This window comes from Parambassis ranga, chromosome 4 (genome assembly GCF_900634625.1).
Source record: "Parambassis ranga chromosome 4, fParRan2.1, whole genome shotgun sequence".
Taxonomy (NCBI): Eukaryota; Metazoa; Chordata; class Actinopteri; family Ambassidae; genus Parambassis; species Parambassis ranga.
The window spans coordinates 14,509,001-14,527,016 of record NC_041025.1 but is presented as its reverse complement, the minus strand read 5'-3'; the positions used below and the strand labels follow the sequence as shown (position 1 = coordinate 14,527,016).

Here is an 18,016-nt window from a genome sequence, read left to right as displayed (position 1 = left end):
CCACCCAGCCTTACTGCCAAAGTAGCTAAACTGTAAACACCAAGAAAAAGTAATGCTTTACTATAACACTGGATATTGAGACAGATTGAACACTTTACTGTCTTTTAAATTAAATATTCTTTATATTCCTATGAACTTAATGATTAGCTCTCATATGTACTGTGACAATCTACTGTCCCTGCCCTCTGTGTCCAACAAATTTACCTTCACATGGGTTGTCCCTCCACAGACTCGTAAGGGATGACTCTATTTCCATGTTTGGTCCACCCCATTTGAACACCAGCCCAGAGGAAACGGGTGAGCACTGCTTTTCCATGGTGAGGATTTCGCTGTTGTTCAGCACCCGATCCCAAATGTGCAGCTCTGTGATGCTCCCGGAGAATGATTGGTCAGACTTAAACAAGCCTCCGAAGGTATCCTGCTCTTGCCCAATAATAAAAAGGCCATCGGGGCCAAGGCTGTCAGTACCATTCAGGCCATCACCCCCAGAGACTGCATGACCATGAGAGAACAGCACCCACTGTCCACCCTTGTGGCTCCAAGTGACACACACAGAGTGCCAGGAGTCATCATGGTCAAAGGCTTCTTCGTAAGGCCCATGAATGCCATGGACCAGTAGAGCCAGCTGTACACGCTTGCCCTGGATCAGGTTCGCACGGAGCTGGAACTCATTAATATATGACTGGATGGAATAAGAGAAGATTGTGGAATTTCCAGAGCAGTTTGGATTGAAGTGGAGAAGGGTGCAAACAGTCACTGAATCCATAGATGGGAACTTGTGCAGAAGGCGGGCATGCTTCCTGTCTGAACGTCCAGAGAAATCCAGAATCAAGGTTGATGAGGAACCTTTTATTTCGCCACACATGGAGAGAAGAAATAACCCATGAATGAAAAAATCCTGGCAACAATTTTGGAAAACATTGGAACTAAACATAAAAATTCCATTTGAAGTCCAATTCCTATTGTACACAAGTAGGAAACATTTATTCACTGTCTGGCAAAGAATGAAATGAGGAACATCAAGTACTCTCTTCTGGTGAGTGAGTAAATGAGTAAGCGGCTAAGGCAAGAAAAACAATGGGACTACTATGCGAAAAAGGAAGGGCGTTATATGTTAATGTAAAGCAAAATAAATGAAAAATGGAACCTACTTCTTAGATATTTCCCAGCGATCCACACAGACTGGGAGATGTTCAAAGATTTTAAAAAGTTTGTTAACTCTTGGATTTCTGCTAGGCTGGAGACAGTAGCTAAAGTCCCAGAGCGTTGGTTACATAGGGCCCCTGCATTGTTCCACTGCAGACGATCAGGCACATACTCATAATAGGACACATCATATGTCTGGCTTCTGGTTTCCAGTGTAAAGGCTATAGGGAAAAAAGAGAAGAAAGGGGTTGAATGGATGCCTACAAACAAACTTAATAAAATACAGGCTGAAATTACTGTGCCTTAATCTGGGGGCTGTGTGCATAGATGCACAGGCATCAGGACTAATGGCCGTTGTAGAGCACTGTAACTGCTTGAATTAAAATGATTGATGTTCTTAGTGAGAAGCAAGTTCACTTCTTCTGAGTGCACCTGCCAGCTCAGGTTTTAGCCACATATTTTAAAACAGAGCAGAGATCGTCTTTGAGTACTTACAACCAGCCAATTGATGATGGCAGCATTAAAACCCTTCTGGTTGCCTTACTGTCAGGCTTCACTGGTCAAAAGCTTACTTAACCTCATTCCTTAAATGCACTTTTGCTGACTAATAACTGGCCAAATGTAACGAGCAAGCTACTTCCTTAGCCATTTCGCTAGTTGACTGCAGAGCGGCCTATTAGCGCTAAGCTAATTTGTCAGCTGTGCCCACTAGCAAACAAACCACCGGGCGAAATGCAGCAAACATGCACAATGTGTTAAGGTAATTTTGGCCAGTGATTTCTATCCAGTACATACCCTTCTAAACATCTGGATACAGTGTTCATCACCTTTGCCACTCAAACCTTATCATTGACAGACAGCTACCCATTCTTATGCAAAATAATGCAAGGCAATTAAAACAAAAATTATATACAAACTAAACTACTACATTTTTATTGGTACGCGCTAAAAATCTGAATTTGTTATTGTAAATGTGTTAAACCAAGTTCAGCAGAATTTGTCCAATAAGTCCTTCTAAATAAAACTTTAGCATTAGCACTACCTAGGTTAGCTTGAAACGCAGTAATAGTAGCTAACTGACAGGTGAAGATAAAAGGTGACTCACCTGATATATAGCTGTGAAACCACACCTGAAATACAAGTGTACGTTTAGCGCACTGGTAAAGATAACAAAATACTAGAGCACATGGTTGCAACTACTCATGGCAGTGTAAGAACATCCACCTCCAAGTTCAGTTGCGATTAACCGAGATGCATTTACGTACCATTAATCACGGTCATTAAACATCTCATAATACTTTAGGAGCGGTATTTTAATTAATAACCATTGATATCATAAATTTAAATTAAACTTTAAGAGCTACTCATTCATTTAACATATGTTTATAATCTAGAACTTCATAGGAGACTTTAAACATCTTTAAACCTGGAGTAAATAAATACAAAAATAAATGTCCATACTTCAGTGTAGCATTATAAATTTACATGAGAAGGTCCTATAAGGTAAATAAAAATGTCATTAAAGATTGATACTTACAAGCACTCCTACACTAGAAAACAATAAACAGTGCATCCTGAAACACATCTATTAGCTGAGGATAAAATGGAATCACATCGTATAAAGGTTTCTTCTCTGGCTCAAGCTGTGAAAATTACTCGTTCTTTTTGCGCGTCCTCTCATTCCACGAGCATCGTGTCCCTGAACGCAGCATTCAACTAGTTCTTCCAGCGAAGTTTTTCAATTCCACCACTCGCTAAAAAAAGAAAGTTTTGTTTTCCTCTAAGCTGAGCTTGATCTGTCCTTAAAGTACTACAGTAACCCTGGTAGTAGCTGTTACTCTTCATAGCGTGAAGGGAGGATGCAGAGGGGAGGCTGCACAGAGGAGAGGGTGTTAACCTGCAGCCGCCAGAGCAAAGAGTGTTGCCAAAAGTAAGGTTCAGGGACTTCTTGAAGCCTCTGAGTGGAATCAAGGGGTCTAGAAAAAAAAACTGGGTTTCCACACTCTCTACAGAAGAAGTGGTAAATGTGTGGAAGCATGAAATTCAATTCCAACATGTGTTAGACAAAACCATAAAGTGTTTAAAATGGAGGACCAGAAGTTCCCACATTAAATAGGCCTAACTCAAATATATTGTCAATAGTTGCACAAAAAAATTACAATAGCAAGCATTTTTTACAATGTTAGACATAAAAAAATTCCTGTTTTAATTTGATACAATTAAATACAAAGCACTATAAAGTATAAAACAACTTGGAGTACATGTATTAAGAAGAGACTAAAAGTCTCTCCTGAGTGCAAATGACAGCATAAGCAAGAGCAAAGTTTTTTTTAAAAAACAAAGCACACTTTTGTACATGTAAGGAAACATACAACAAATACTGCTTAAAGTCATTCATTTTTACAAAACCGTGTATCTGAGCTACTTGGTATGGAAAATTTGAATGTTTAAATTAATAAAATAATTGCTGCAGAAGAGTGATTTAACAGTACAGTAAAGGCCTTGCACAGCACAAGAATAACATTTTTCTTGCAGCCATTTACTGCTTAATTATGTTTATCCACCAGTAATGACTCTGTTAAACTCAACACATTATGGTGACTCAGGTTTTTGCTCCACTCCATGCGTCAAAAATAACTAAGAAACAAATTCTTACTAAACCTGAATATAAACACCAGCTGCCCAGACACAAACAAAAACAGCAGTTATAGAAATTGCTCTGCAGTTACAAATTGTGTAAATATCACTGCATATGGTTGAAAAAAAGACCTCACTATCAAAGTCAAAAACAACTTTTACAATTACAACAATTGTTATTTATTACAGACCTGATCTATAACAGTTAGTCCCCAAGGGGGCAATTCAGTTCAATCAGTTGCCCCATAGCCCTATATCTATGCACATAAGAAACAACACACATTTACACCCAGTGTGGGTTGCCATTGGATGGCAGGGAGTACACAATCTTACTCACAACTCGATTTCTAACAGCACTGTGAGTGGTTCCTCTCTCTTTGGTTTCATCTTCTGTACTTTTGTCATAAGCGGCTGAACTTCTGCTCTCTCCTGCCCCCTGTTGATTCCAGGAGGAGGACAAGGACCGCAGGGCAGAGTGGAGCTCGTCCCGTGCGGACATTACCGTCTGAAGACAGGGAAGCTGTAGGCACTGGGTCGCTACCTCATCGTTAGACAGGCCAGTGATCAGCTCGTCGACAGCCTTGGCAGAAGAGGAGATCAGCTCTCTGCAGCTGCTGAGGTCAAAACTTCTGTCTTTTCCTGAAAGGTGGATGCATGCTAAGCATGTTAGCGACAGCAACAAACAAACAAACAAAAAAACACCACCCTAGCACATGAATGTCATAGTTTTCCCCATAAATGCGGCTGCAGCTAATAGCTATTTCAACGCTGATCATCCCGCTGCGCCATGAGCCAGAGAATCATTCTCGATGACATCATGAATGAGTCATGGAATACTAAATTAGTTGTCGATGCATTTTGCCCTCGAATATTACTCGAACAATCGTTGCAGCCCTACCTGGCACATTTTCCACTGAAGCCAGTATCATTCACCTTTTTAATGCCAATCACTCACTAACTATACTCAAAATTAGTGACAATGATAATAAAAAGTAGCCTAAACACAAAAACTATGAAGAAATTTGTTGTTGTGTTGAAAAAGTAATTTTAAAACATAAAGAGCAACAAACTGAATATATCACTGTTGGCTTTTTATATACGGTTAGTCTGTTGTGTATGCTATTTCAAGGCTATGAGCAAGTCAAACGCTTCACCTCGCAAAGCTGAAGACAGAGAGGAATGCAGCTGTCTAATGGCCTGGTTCAACTGGATCAGTCTGGCTGATGTAGTCCTCAGTGTCTGCAAACGAGGAGCTGAGCCCTCCTCCTCCTCCTCCTCCTCCCCCCCTTCCTTCGTCTCATCTGGGTCAGAATCTCTCTCCTGGAACATGAACACACCCAAAAAAATGAAAAGAAAAACAGAGTAAATAAACAGTAGGACATGTACGATTACATATTTAATGACACATACCAACTATTACATTTTATTAAATGAATCAACTCCTGGGCAGCTCTGTACATAACGTACTGTTCCAAAATTGACCAGCTACTTTTTTCCCCAACTAGCTTTATAAAAATCCATCCTCCTGTGTTTAAGTTTTAGTTGTTTGTGCCTTTTTTTTTCAATTAACAAAAACAATTTTTGCCAGTGACTTAACCATTTAATATTTGTCATTTTTTGGATTTACACCCATGGTTTAAACACCAGTATATAACCATTTTACATGCCCTGTTCAAAAGACAACCTGAAAGTAGCCATTAGAGGCCATAACTCAGGTTTATTTGACTACAATAACACTGTGGGCGGCGAATTGTCCCTGTGCCTATATGTGTATATTAGTTGTTTTAACAAAAAAAAACTGCTAGCTTGTGTGGCTAAGATAACAGCAAACAAGCCTGTTAGCTGTGACTTATGCCACTTTATTCAACACATTCATTACGTGAACGATTGTCAAGGGATGACTGCAGAGAGATAAGCTTACAGAGCACTGAGCTTTACAGGAGCAATAAAAGCTGAGTGGCACCTTTAACAGGGCTGTTGTGAGAGTGGGCATTAATCCGTAACATTTAAGCCTGTGTCTAGATGGCAGATTATTTTTACCCTTAACATATCCTGGACAGGCTAGGTCGAGCATCCATTCTGTCTTTGAGCCCTGATATTTTCATTATTTAGTATTAAATTATTTACGCCATGTTGTCAAAGAATATATTTGCAAAATATTTTTTCTCTCCTCATATTACAGGCTTATTGTGCCTGCCTATGATAAACAGCTTAAAATGGGCAACCAGATACATGAAGGACATTTCTAGGGGCAGGTATGTATAGTGCATAGAACATAAAGATTAGTTTACTAAACCTAAACCAAATTATTTGTACAGTGATAACTACTGATGACTCATTTATATATTACCATAGCTCTTAATTTGAAGTTGGTTGCATGGGTGACACTCACCGAAATATGGCAATGCATGTAGCTCTGCAGAGCACGGGCTACATCGAGCATCTTGGATTTTAGGCTTTGCAGGGCCTATAAGCAGACAAGACAGGTCTCAATGATAATACCTCAAAATTATCTGCAACGTATTAATCACAGAGGAATCCGTTTTAATACAAGATCTCTTACCGGGTTTCTGGGATAAGCCAGTTGTGCTTCTCTCAGCATCTCCCTGGTGATGGTGAGGCTCTCCTCTAAGAGAGACCGGACACCCTTATTGGTTCCCTTCAGCAGACAAGTGACTACAGATTGCTGAAAAGATTCAATCATATGTAAGACAACATTTTTAAGTAAGTTACCAGAGCAACAAAAAAGCTCTAATAAGCTATCAATGACAAAAGAGCATGTTGTGAGAACTGTAGGTATTATCTCAGTACATTGGCACCTGTCTGTGTGAGTATCAGCTCTTAAGGTGCTATAACACAGTGCATATTGCTGTGCATGCGCCTGCATAGACACAGCAGAATACACTATGGAAAGATGGTCAGCTGTCAGAGGTGGTGTGATGCTCTGGGTTGCTATGAAATCTTGACTCCTGGCATTCATTTGGATGATGCTTTGATGCATACCACCTGCCTAAACACTGTTGAGATACCACTGCACTTGCACACAAACAACTCAAACACATATCTGTAGTCAGATCATTCCCCTACACTTCTTAATATCTTCCTTGCTCTGAGATCCACACAGCTAATATTGCATTCTCTGGTCTAGTAAAAATGGGGGCTTGATTACAGCAGACCCCAGAGCCTTAATAGATATAGTAGCTGCCGCGGTATTATTGGAGAAGTTACCTTGCCTGTGGCCTGGGCGTCCAGCCCCATGACGTTTAACGGCATGCCTGTCACTGCCGCCAGGTGGCCGATTGCAAGCAGTGCTGCATCCAGGCTCTTGCTGCTCTTTCTCCGTGCTTCTATCACCATTGAAGTGATCTCAGATTCACAACCCTAGAAGGGGGAGAGAAATTTTCATTTCAGTCAACATCAAGTCAGCATAAACAAACTGACAAACAGGTTAAATTAAAATTGATTTAATAGTGAATCAATGTGAGCAAGCCAACAGCACACTCAACAAAGTCTGAAGGGCCAGTAAATAAATTAAAATGCTAGAAATATTAAAAATCAGGATCGAGAGGGGGAAAATTGGGTGTTTAGGTGCTGAGACTGGTAAGGAATTTAGATTTATTTTCCATATATTCATGTTCTGTTTGGGGCTCAAGGTTGAGAATTCCCATTGCTTTGCCATTTCCATAGACGGAGCTCAAACAGCTCAGAGCTAAGACCCGTCAATCAATGCCCTGCATTTTGATTAGCCATCTCCAAACTATGCCAAATTGAAAATCATTTGTCAGCTTAGATTTTGCACTGTTTTCAATTTATTTATATACTCCAGATGCCAAGAAAAAAAAAATCCCAAAATCCCAAAATCATGTCACCCTCAGGTGTTTGATGGGTTTTTTTTGTTGTCTTTACCTGAATAAGCATCTGGAGGAATCCTGCCATCTTTTTGACTTGGCTCTTGAGTTCATCAGCGATGGTGTAGAGCAGGCCAGAGGAGGGTTTAACAATGGCCAACCACTGCATGGTTACAAACACTGCATTCTCTGTAGCAGTTGTGGCCTTGACCAGCTCAGTCTGCGCCACCACGTTACACCCAAACACTGCAAGAGAAATGGCCACAAAATTAACCTACACACTGAACTCTGAACAAAAAAGGAAACACTCAAAATAAACACAAAACATTATTTCTGGTAGAATGTGTAAACAATTACATGAACATAGTTCTTTTTCAGTCTTTTCACATTGGCCACACATTTACCATGTAGTTGAGACTCACCGCTGTCTTGGTTGTCATCATCCATGCTGTCATACAGGTCAGAAATGGTTTGGACCGCCATGTATACAAGCTTCAAATCAGAGATTAACCTATCAGCCATGCTTTCTTCTGTCGTGCTACAACTACGCAGCCGGGCCATTGACTGGCCGATCAACTCTTTGCAGATGCCGGCCATGGCAGGGTCTGTGGTGCTGGAATGGGTGGAGGGAGGTTTGGCCACACCCATCATCAACCCTGAGGTCAGACAGAGTGGTGAGTTGGTGAGTATGAAGAGGACACCATAAAACATTCTTACAACATGCAGTCATAGTAAAGTGTCACATATAATGCTGCATGTTTGTAATCTAGATGCTGACAGAGTGGTCTAAATTGATATGATGCAGGTGATGGTGGGCAGACTGACTTGACTGACTTGAAAGTACAATCTCTAGCCGTCTATAGAGTACAACACCAGTGAAAGATGAAAATATCTCAATACCTTCTTGATTTCCTTCTTGATTTCTGAATAAGCTGATATCCGTTTACAACACTGCAGCCTAACATCAAGAGATTTAAGTAACTTTTTTTGTCAATGATTTACCAGAAGACTGTGAGGAGCTAGTGTGGAGGCTCTGAATGGGATGGACCCGGATCTCATAGAGTCGCCCTGAGATTCTCCTGCTTTTCAGCAGACTCCTGCTTCTAAAGCAAAACCAAAGAGACGTCCTGTGAGAATACCATACTTCTATGACATTATTATCAGACATGTAGTTGATGCTCTCATTTAGGACAGGTTCAAAAGCTTTTATACCCATTACAGCTCAATGTTTCAGTATTTTGCATTAGGAGGAACCTGAAGGTGGAAAGGTCAGTAAACAGTGATGACTGTGGTTATAGGGGTTAGGCATAAGTTTATTGGTGTCAAAGAGAAGTAATGATGGAACCTCAGAACCTGTGCCATGTTTCATCTGGCTGGGTCCAGTGGTGGTTCGGGCACCACCAGGAGGGTTTGACAAGAACAACAATGTTAGAGGAAAATGTTGGAGGTTCTGCTTCTATAACAGGTGCTGTGTATGCATGTTTGGGTTAGTGAGAAACACTGGCACCATTTGTCCACTTTCCTTTTCTAAACGTCTTGGCCTGGCCTTCATGGACATGAATTTAATAAACAGAGGAAACACAATGAGGGACATATTCTGTGGGTTGCTTAAAAAAAAAAATCATACAGCTGGAAACTAGGAGGGACCTTACAAAAACAACCCAAATCTACCAAATGGACAAAAGTAATTTCCAGTGTTCCATTCACATACATCCTTTTGCCTTGCCTTGCACATTGTTCAAAATACGAGACTTGAGCATGAGCTCTGTGGATGTAAGGCATATATATTCAAATAAAAAAAACACTGTCCATCAAAGCAGGGTTAAACAAAAGTAATGTGACAGACCATCCTGCACTTCACCTCAGGGAAAGGTTATGTTTTTTAAACTCTCCGACAAGCATATATCAACAATTCAACAAGAATACCAATTAATTCCCTGAAATCTAATATAAATATAAGGTGCTGGAAAGATGGATTGATGGATATGAAGCTGTGGATAATTACCTTCGGCGTGAGAAGGTGGAGGTAGAAGCAGAGGAGGCAGATATATCTTGTTCCCACTCATCACCAGGGTCGTAAAACACATCATCATCTTTAGAGGTGGAATCCCCCTGCAGAGAGTAAACTACTGCTGACATGCCTGCTCTCATTTACTCAACTTAATGAGAAAAGCACAGCAAAGTGAGGCAGCAGCCCTCGCCTAGACTATAAAACAACCTATTCTGGGCTGTAAATAAGGTCAAATGCCTGGGAAATTGGAAGTAGACTGAGGTGGGAGCAGCCTCTGAATATGCAAAATAAGGTAGAGACAGGACAACCGACTGCATATGCTTCACTCGACACCTATGATCCATAATCTTATTAGATCACCAGCCAAGTTAAATAAGCATGCATGCACAAGCTTCAAATTTGCCTACCCTTTGCATAATGTTCATCATTATGAGAACTTTAAGGACCAAAGTACATTAAGTTTTGTGGTTTTATTAGCTTTTATGTATGTGCAATGGAACATCTATTTGTAAAACATCAATATATATTTACTCACCTGTCAGATATTTATAACAAGATAACCACTTCAATAACTATTTAATTAAAAGGCATAAATTACTTAATACAAACCTGTTCGAGCTCCCTCATGGCAGCCATGTTGTTCTGGAACTTATCAAGGCTCCAAAAAGTAGTGATTCCCAGCTTTGTGTTTGTAACCCGAACCTGTAGCTGACCACCTTGCTCCAGGTTCTCATGATCAGAGCTCTCGTGTCTAAAAGAAAGATCAATCAGTGATTTACTTGCAATGTGGTTGCTATTTTAGTTTTGAAACCTAAAATGACAGAAAAACAACAACAATAGTCTGCAAGTAACTGCACAATGAGTGGCCAATCCTGTCTTATCATACCTGCTGAATACTGTGTGTTTCTTCAGTTTAGCACTGATTTTATTGGCTTCCTCGATCATCAAGGACAACTTCATGGCATCCCACTGTGGAGAGACTGCAATACAGAAATAAAACATAAACTTCCCTACAGCCACCTGGAGTCTTAGCCTCAGTTAAGAGTTTAGAGTTTAGATGGTTTTTGCTAAGTGCTAACTCACTGTGTCGGGGAGTGTGGTTTGCCTTGAGAGCTCTTTTATTCTGCATCTCCTCCAGCTCTTTGCCAAGCTTTCTCTTCTCTGCCTCCAGGGCCTCAACAATCTTCACTTGGCTCACACGATGGTCTTCTATAGCCTGGAGTGAATCATGGTAATGTAAACAATTAAAAACCACCAGGCCTAAACATTAGGTCTCACCATGACTCAAAAGAAATCCCAAAAGACTCACATAAAAAAATTGGTGTCACCATGTTTGATTCATCAATTTTCTAAGAAATGTATTTTATATCATCAGAAAACATAAAAACGAGTCACCAATTTCATAAATATAATAAGAAATATTATCTGTTTAAAATGTTACATTTGTCTTTTTATAAATAATGGAAATCCACCACCCACTGTGGATCTTTGAGTGTTTAGCCAGTTTAGTGGGTAACACAGCTCTAAATTCTTCTCTTCCTGGAAAAATTTAGAGTAGGGTAGGGTCATCAAATTCCCACAGTTATTAACACTTTTATCCATACTGAACCTTTAGAGGACAGAGAGTCTACACTGCACAGAACAGTGCTAAGAAACATTCCATGCAGCACAAAAAACAAAACTCAAAATAGTCACTTGTTTTTAAACAAAGAAAAAAATTCTAAACCTGGGCCTCCATGTGCAGACGGAGCCGTTTCTTCTGGGTGTCCACCTCCTGCTCCAGCTCCAGTTTGGCCATCTTGAGCTCGGCCATCTGACTGACCACTCTTTGCTGGTCCAGCTCCTGTTGGCGCTTCCGGTGATTCTCCTCATTCTGAAATGATGGCATGTTGGAGTCAATTGGAAATGCACAAGTCTACGCTGTTGGACAAAGAATGAGGTTTATGATTTACTGAATGGAAAGCCATTTATATGATAATAAAGGGAAGACTTTGCTGACTTTTAATTACTTGTAACTCTCTTTAAATAGAAATAAATAGTAATGAACTATTATTGAACATCTTGTATACCAGCTCTCTCTCCAAGGCTCGGATCTTCTTTTCATAAAGAGCCTTCTGGTCTGACAGCTCTTTTTGAGCCACCTCCTTTGCCATCTGGATTCCCTGCATCATCTCTTCTTTTGCCTTTAAGTGTGCTTCTTCTATTTCTGCCTCAAGCCTGGGAACACACAGAAATTAATTAAAGGAAAATCTGATTTTAATAGGTCATAAATAGAAACCCCCCAAAATGTGTTCCTTTTTAAAGATTTTTTGTAATCTGGTCTGTTTTCACTCACTGCGCTCTTTGAGCTGCAAGTAGCTCATTTTTGGCGAATTCAAAGTCTTTTTGACCGTCGCCTGCGCCTGTCCAGCATGATACACGCTTCCCAGAGTGCACCTCTGCTGGATGGTTGAAGCGAAAATAATGGTCCCCACCAAGAATCACCCTGTCACCCTGAAAGCCAGAGAAGATGAAGAAGATGACGGATTTGTTATATGAAAAAGCCATTTACTATATTCGCAACGCTCCACTTACATGGTGCAAGACAGTGGATTCAGAGATGAGGTTCCCATTAACAAAGGTCTTGGCATTTTCCATAGGAATGATGCTGACAGTACCGTGGATGTTGGATATAACACTTAAAAAAATAAAATGAAAACATTTATATGACTTTCCAGACTTTTTTTTTTACTAGTATTGCTCTCTAGAAATTCTTTCTCACCAGTGCTGGTCAGCAATGAGAGCCCCAGTCAGCTGTATGTCATGGCTGAAGTCAGATTTGAGTTTGCCTACTGTCGTTCTACCCTCTTTGATCATATAGAGGAGCATCTCGGACAGCTGAGGATCCTCGTTCAGATTTACCAGGTTAGGCAGACGGTTGTCCACTTTGAATGTCACACCTGCTTTCTGATTACAAAGCGGAAGAAACACATGGTTTGGAAACACTGGTATCTCACGTATAGCATGTTTCATGGCTTCTTACTTTTAGATTTAGCAAAAGACAATTGTACTAACAATTGGCACATAAGACGAACCTCATACATAAAACGAAACAAATAATGGTATTACTTGCAACTCTTTGGTCTCTTCACGTTTACGAATTTCTGCTTGCTCCAGTTTTTCTCTCCATTCTCTGCAGAAAGTGTATGAAGTATTAAAAAAGCTAAAACATCCTTATTCAATGGCAAATGTAAGATAGAGACATTGCAGTAATGCTAACCGGTTGGCCTCAACCATTTCTCTCTCTTGCTGACAGAGTTTGTTCTTCAGGGTGGTGATCTCCTGCTGGAACAGCCTTACTCTCTCTGGTTCAATGCCCTGGGAGCTCATTTGGGCTGCTCGCAGATTCTCCACCTCTGCCTTCAGTTCTAAAACACAAAAATTGCTTTATAGAAAGAAAACTCAAGCGGCTCAGGAAAAAGAGGTACTTCACAGTCCAAAGGGGACATTAAAAGACTTCACAGAAATATTAAGGTGCTGAATAATATCAATTGCTGAGGACATTTTACTGAGCAAAACTAACCTGGTTTGTAATGTCTGTGATTCACATTCATTTTGAACATCTTACACTGATAATGCAACTTGAGAGAAATCCACAGCAAGAGCTCCCCTTAGTGCTAGAAACGTCAAACAGCAGCACGATTCGCTCATGAAAAATAATACTTGCATGACAGTTAGCCGCCATGTGCAACTGACAGTGCATAAATATGGCCTGGAGGCAAGGTTAGGGCCAGGCTTTAATTTCATCTGGATAGTGCAGGAGCTGGTGATGGATAAATGGGAAGACAGGAGGCTATGTATGTGGGACAGAAGAAGAGAGGAAGAGATCAAGAGCAAAAAGCCACCATTTATATATAAAGAGAGGAGAGTGAAACTAAAACAGGGGGAGCAAAAGGATAAAAAAAGAAAGTAATTTTGGTGTATCCATGTAAATGATGACCGGAAACATGCTGTGTTGCTTTAAATGTAATCTTGCACTAAAGTTCTTTTCCTGACAAATGCACCTGTGATCTCAGAACAGCAATCACACTCAGTGAAAGCACTTTTTAGTTTGCCCTATAAATAGGGACATACAGGTGTGCTGCTGTTTTTTTATGATGGCAGATGTTCACAAAGAACCTGAATATCTTTCATCAAAAAAATTCTTTCAGATAAAAATTGGTTTTGTCAAGGTTGTTAGCCCTCCCTTCTTTCCACCTTTATTAGATGTCACAGTCTATGGGGGCCAAGGACTTATCTTGGCAAACTTAATAACATAAATCTCAACTACATATTACTTCTATTCAGGCTTGGATAAAACATGCTGTAAAAAATGATGAATTTAACGTTGAATGTAGTTATAAAAATCCCATCTAACATAATGCACCAGTTACATGAGCAATGTCTGACCTCTGATCAGCTTGGCACTGGTGTCCTCATTGACCTTGGCCACATTAATGATTGTGCGGGCCTGCTGGGCATAGCGCAGAGTGCTTAGGCTTTCCTCAACATTGCTGCCTGCTGGGCTTAGCGTAGCAATCATGGCCGTCTTGGAGTTGCCACCCAGGCTCTCTTTCAACAGCCTGTAGAGGAGACAAACAATGACTTTTGCTCGTCCATTCTAAAAAACATAGAGATGTATAAGAGAGATTACAAAAATCTAAATTTTATGTACAAGCACATAATTTCCTCACCATGTAAGGACAGACTCTCTGTATGGAATGAAGACCTTTTTGGTAGACTGTGCCTGTTCTGACAAGGCAGAGATGACCTTTCCAAGTGTCAACAGAGATTTGTTGATGCTGGCACCCTCCTATAATAAGTAAAAATGGATTTACATGTATCAAAACAATTAATAAAATACAATTAGATTGTGTTAAAGAAAAAAAGCACATTCTCACATTTGAGTAGCAGTAACATAGAATCGCATTATGTGTTTGCGTGTCTACATACCCTCAGTCTCTCCCCACTTGACTGGACCTTGTTACAGCGTTCGCTGCCTGCCAGATCCACCAGGTTGATCCTGCTGGTGATACTGTGGTCGTGTTCCTCTCCCTCCACGGACTCAGTCTGTATATCAACACACAGCCAAAATAGACAAACACTCAGCTACAACACCTGCCAGCTCCAGGTAGCCAATGCATCATACATACAAATGTGATATCACATTGAGAGGTGCTTTTATAGCTGGAATTACATGTTGTATGATAAAAAAAATATAATCACATCAGGGGGTCATACCTTTGTCTGTGTCATGACCAGGGTGAAGACAGAGTGAGATCTGGAGCTCTTGTCATTCATTCCTGTGGCTGCTGTAGCTCTTTGTTTGTTGCCCAACTCCAGCCAACCCTAATAAAAGAACGTTTATACAAATATCACCTTTTCTTTCAGTATGAATTTACACTTACAGAGCTTTGATTGTCTACACTGTCCTTATTGTGTGTCTTTTAAGAGATTCATATTTAGTCAGAAGTGCATTTCTTTATGGGATTTGTACAGCTGAGGTTTGGAAAAAAGAAGCATTGAGAGCAAGTTCAACCTACCTGAATGTCATTGTAAGAGCTGACAACATTCCTGTGAAGAAGAAAAAGTGAGCACCTCTGAAAAGTGTGCCATTCAGGAATATTCTTTGCAGAGGACAAATATCAATATGAAGAAAAGAAAAAAAAAGGTTTTCTTACGCAGAGAGATCAGCAACATAGGGACCATGGACAGGATGTTCCCTCACCCTCAGCTGGAATAATATTATATACTTTAATTAGAATGTTCCCAAGTTATCCAGCACTACAACAACAGGTAAATGTCCCATGCAGTTTTGATTAATATTGCATCAACCTATCCACTTGAGCTTGAAGTTTCCCCATTGTCTGATGTAAATAATGGGCACTACTCACAGGCATCCTCCTCTGGTTTGGCTCATCTCTCGTCACCAGCAGGTCATGGATCTTCTCATTGTACACTTCAAAATAGCTCATCTCTACATGACATTTAACCTGAAACCACACCGAGAAACCACATAAATGATTTGATAAGAAGTGTAACCAGACATAAACTGATGCATACTTTAATGTTTTTTTCTGGTTGGAGTATTTTCTGGAAGGAAAGTGTGTAGACTCAAGAAACAGTAGCTTAAAAATCACAAGTTTTATGAAGGAGCTTTTACCTCCTCATTTTCCATTAAGGTTAATCTAGAAAAAATCTCTTGGCAGAAACGTGGAATGACACCTGCCTCCTCTTCAAATCCCATCATCCTGGAAAGCAGATATTTAAACAAAATCAAAGACTGCAAAAGAAAACACAAAAAAGCTGTTCAACAGTAAATATCTGAGGGAAGAACACTCACGTGTATGATTTGCCAGATCCTGTCTGGCCATAAGCAAACAGGCAGGTGTTAAATCCTTCAAAGGCTCTCAGCAGCAGAGGTTTGGCCAGTGTTTCATACACCATCTGCTGGCCAGCAAATGTGGGCTCACTGTCATCCACTGAGCAGAAGGAGAAGTCATATGTGAAAGAGTAGGTCTGCTTGGACTCTGGATGCTGGACAACAGTCTCCTGGCCTTTCATAAAGATGACCTGTGATGCCTTCTCCGCCTTCTCCCTGTGATATAGCACCATGCAAAACTGCCAATTTCAGAAATACATTCATCCACTACCATTCTTAGATTTACATGTGAGCCTGTCACTACGGCAAGACCTTACAAGCTGACATGCACGTGTCTCTTAAGACAACCATCAGACTACAAACCTGGCATTGAAAGGCCGCACACGGACAGCCACAGTCACTGCGCTGTTTTCCATCTTAAATGAATCCTGCTGCTTCAGGGCCTCACTTGGACGGGATAGGAGCTCTGTGGGTGAGGGATCAGAGGTGGAGGCCCTGGCTTGGGTCACGTTGCCTTTTTGGTTTGAGGTGGAAGCCTGTCTCACCCGCAGAATGGTGTTGGGCTTGTGCACGCCTGCCTTACTGACTCGAGGAGCAGGGACAGGTTTAGTGTCCTCCGTTTGCTGTGCTCTGCTTTTGGGTACTTCGAGACTTGCAGATTTGCCTGACACCGGTTTAGGAGGTTCTTTCCCTGCTAGTCTCTCGAATACGTCTCTCCTTGCGGCAATTTTCTCAAAGGGGGTCTTTTTGGTCGGGGTTTTGAAAGTTTGGGCCTGCTCGTCTAGTTGCTTACCTATGGATGAAGACGCAGAGGAGGAGGGCGTCTTGTTGTGGACAAGCCGCCCCTGCGTTTGCGCAAAAGAGGCAATGCCTCTACTTTTAGGGACCGATTCTCTTAAACTCATGGACCTGAACAAAACAGGTGTCCTGCCGTTTTGTTCACTGAGAACTTTCGGCGTTTGTGCGTTTTTATCCATGGAAGGAGTCCTAGTCCTGCGCTGCAGAGTCAGTCTTCTCTCTGGGGCTGGCGTGGTGGTCTGGCTGCTTTCGGTCATCGTTTTCTCTGCTGTTTCAATCTCCGTCTTCCTCCTTGACCTCCTCTGCAGGGTGAGCCGAGCTCTGTGTGGAGTCTGCTGCGCGCTGCCGCTTTTTGACAACGCAGATGCGACATAAGTTCTGTTTACCTGGCGGCTTCTACCAGATGACCTGCGGTCTGCGCACACAGATTCTCCGGCTGATATGTCACTTTTACCAAGTATTGTGTCCGTCGCTTGACGCTCTTTGCCAGGTGTCTTAGACGATGAAAGTAGATAGTCATAATAAGCGGTATGCTTCCTTGCTTGTACACTAAACATCGACATGGTTATCTACTGCTAAAAACTAAAACTGTAAAACGAGGTAATCTAGCTAACGGACTAACCGCGCTCCGGTGGTTCTACTAAAAGAAAACTAAAAAGAGCAAAAGACAGACGCAGGTTCGACTCGATATTCTCCCTGAAGCTGAATATAAATCCATCTGAATAAAATGTATTTAGCAAAAGCGAACAGTGCTGTTTTTGTTTATGTCTTCCCCTCTGCTTCCGCCTTCGCCCGCTTCAATTTCAAATCGTCTCCCTCAGTGGCAGCTGATTGGCTGAATTCTCAGAAATCGTTACGTCATATATTGTTGTTGGCATACAGGTACGTCGAAAAGACGCTAGATGGCAGCATAATCACGCGAGCCAACGACAAAGTCTGCAGGGACCTGAGTGTAATTGGCCTAACTCGTGTTTTCCATTCTAAAATTAGCAGTTTACCGTTAAACAGTGATGTCATCTTTTGAAATAGAAATACATTTTAACATATTCAATCTACAAAGACAGACTGAAAACAAAAACACCTCTGGAAAATGAACCTTTGGGTTGTTTTTGCCATTCGTCATTTTTAGTCTTGATTTTTTAAAAGGGATAAGAATCACAAAATTCAGATTCACGT

The 18,016-nt window shown here is 41.0% G+C and overlaps 2 protein-coding genes across 2 annotated transcripts in view; both read right to left on the bottom strand.

Annotated features, from left to right (window-relative positions):
* Positions 1–3,005, bottom strand: part of LOC114434292 (adhesion G-protein coupled receptor D2) — a 68,512-nt gene extending 65,507 nt beyond the window's left edge. Inside the window, exons 1-4 of the mRNA XM_028403382.1 lie at positions 2,684–3,005; positions 2,252–2,276; positions 1,152–1,367; positions 205–846 (exon numbers count right to left, since the gene is read on the bottom strand). Of these exons, the coding sequence (XP_028259183.1) occupies positions 205–846; positions 1,152–1,367; positions 2,252–2,276; positions 2,684–2,731 (931 nt within the window). The 5' untranslated portion in view covers positions 2,732–3,005. The remainder of the gene's footprint in view (positions 1–204; positions 847–1,151; positions 1,368–2,251; positions 2,277–2,683) is intronic.
* Positions 3,006–3,442: 437 nt separating this feature from the next.
* Positions 3,443–17,403, bottom strand: kif14 (kinesin family member 14). The gene is made up of 29 exons (XM_028404640.1): positions 16,406–17,403; positions 16,004–16,258; positions 15,824–15,911; positions 15,555–15,653; positions 15,342–15,394; positions 15,204–15,234; positions 14,902–15,009; positions 14,614–14,730; positions 14,355–14,473; positions 14,071–14,243; positions 12,902–13,049; positions 12,751–12,814; positions 12,404–12,588; positions 12,217–12,319; positions 11,978–12,135; positions 11,712–11,859; positions 11,369–11,515; positions 10,726–10,858; positions 10,529–10,622; positions 10,252–10,393; positions 9,637–9,743; positions 8,634–8,734; positions 8,054–8,287; positions 7,690–7,877; positions 7,012–7,164; positions 6,347–6,469; positions 6,176–6,250; positions 4,938–5,103; positions 3,443–4,422 (listed from the first exon to the last, which is right to left on the bottom strand). Exons 1-29 carry the CDS (start codon positions 17,401–17,403, stop codon positions 4,067–4,069), a joined length of 4,866 nt encoding a protein of 1,621 aa, XP_028260441.1. The 3' UTR covers positions 3,443–4,066.
* Positions 17,404–18,016: the final 613 nt, after the last annotated feature.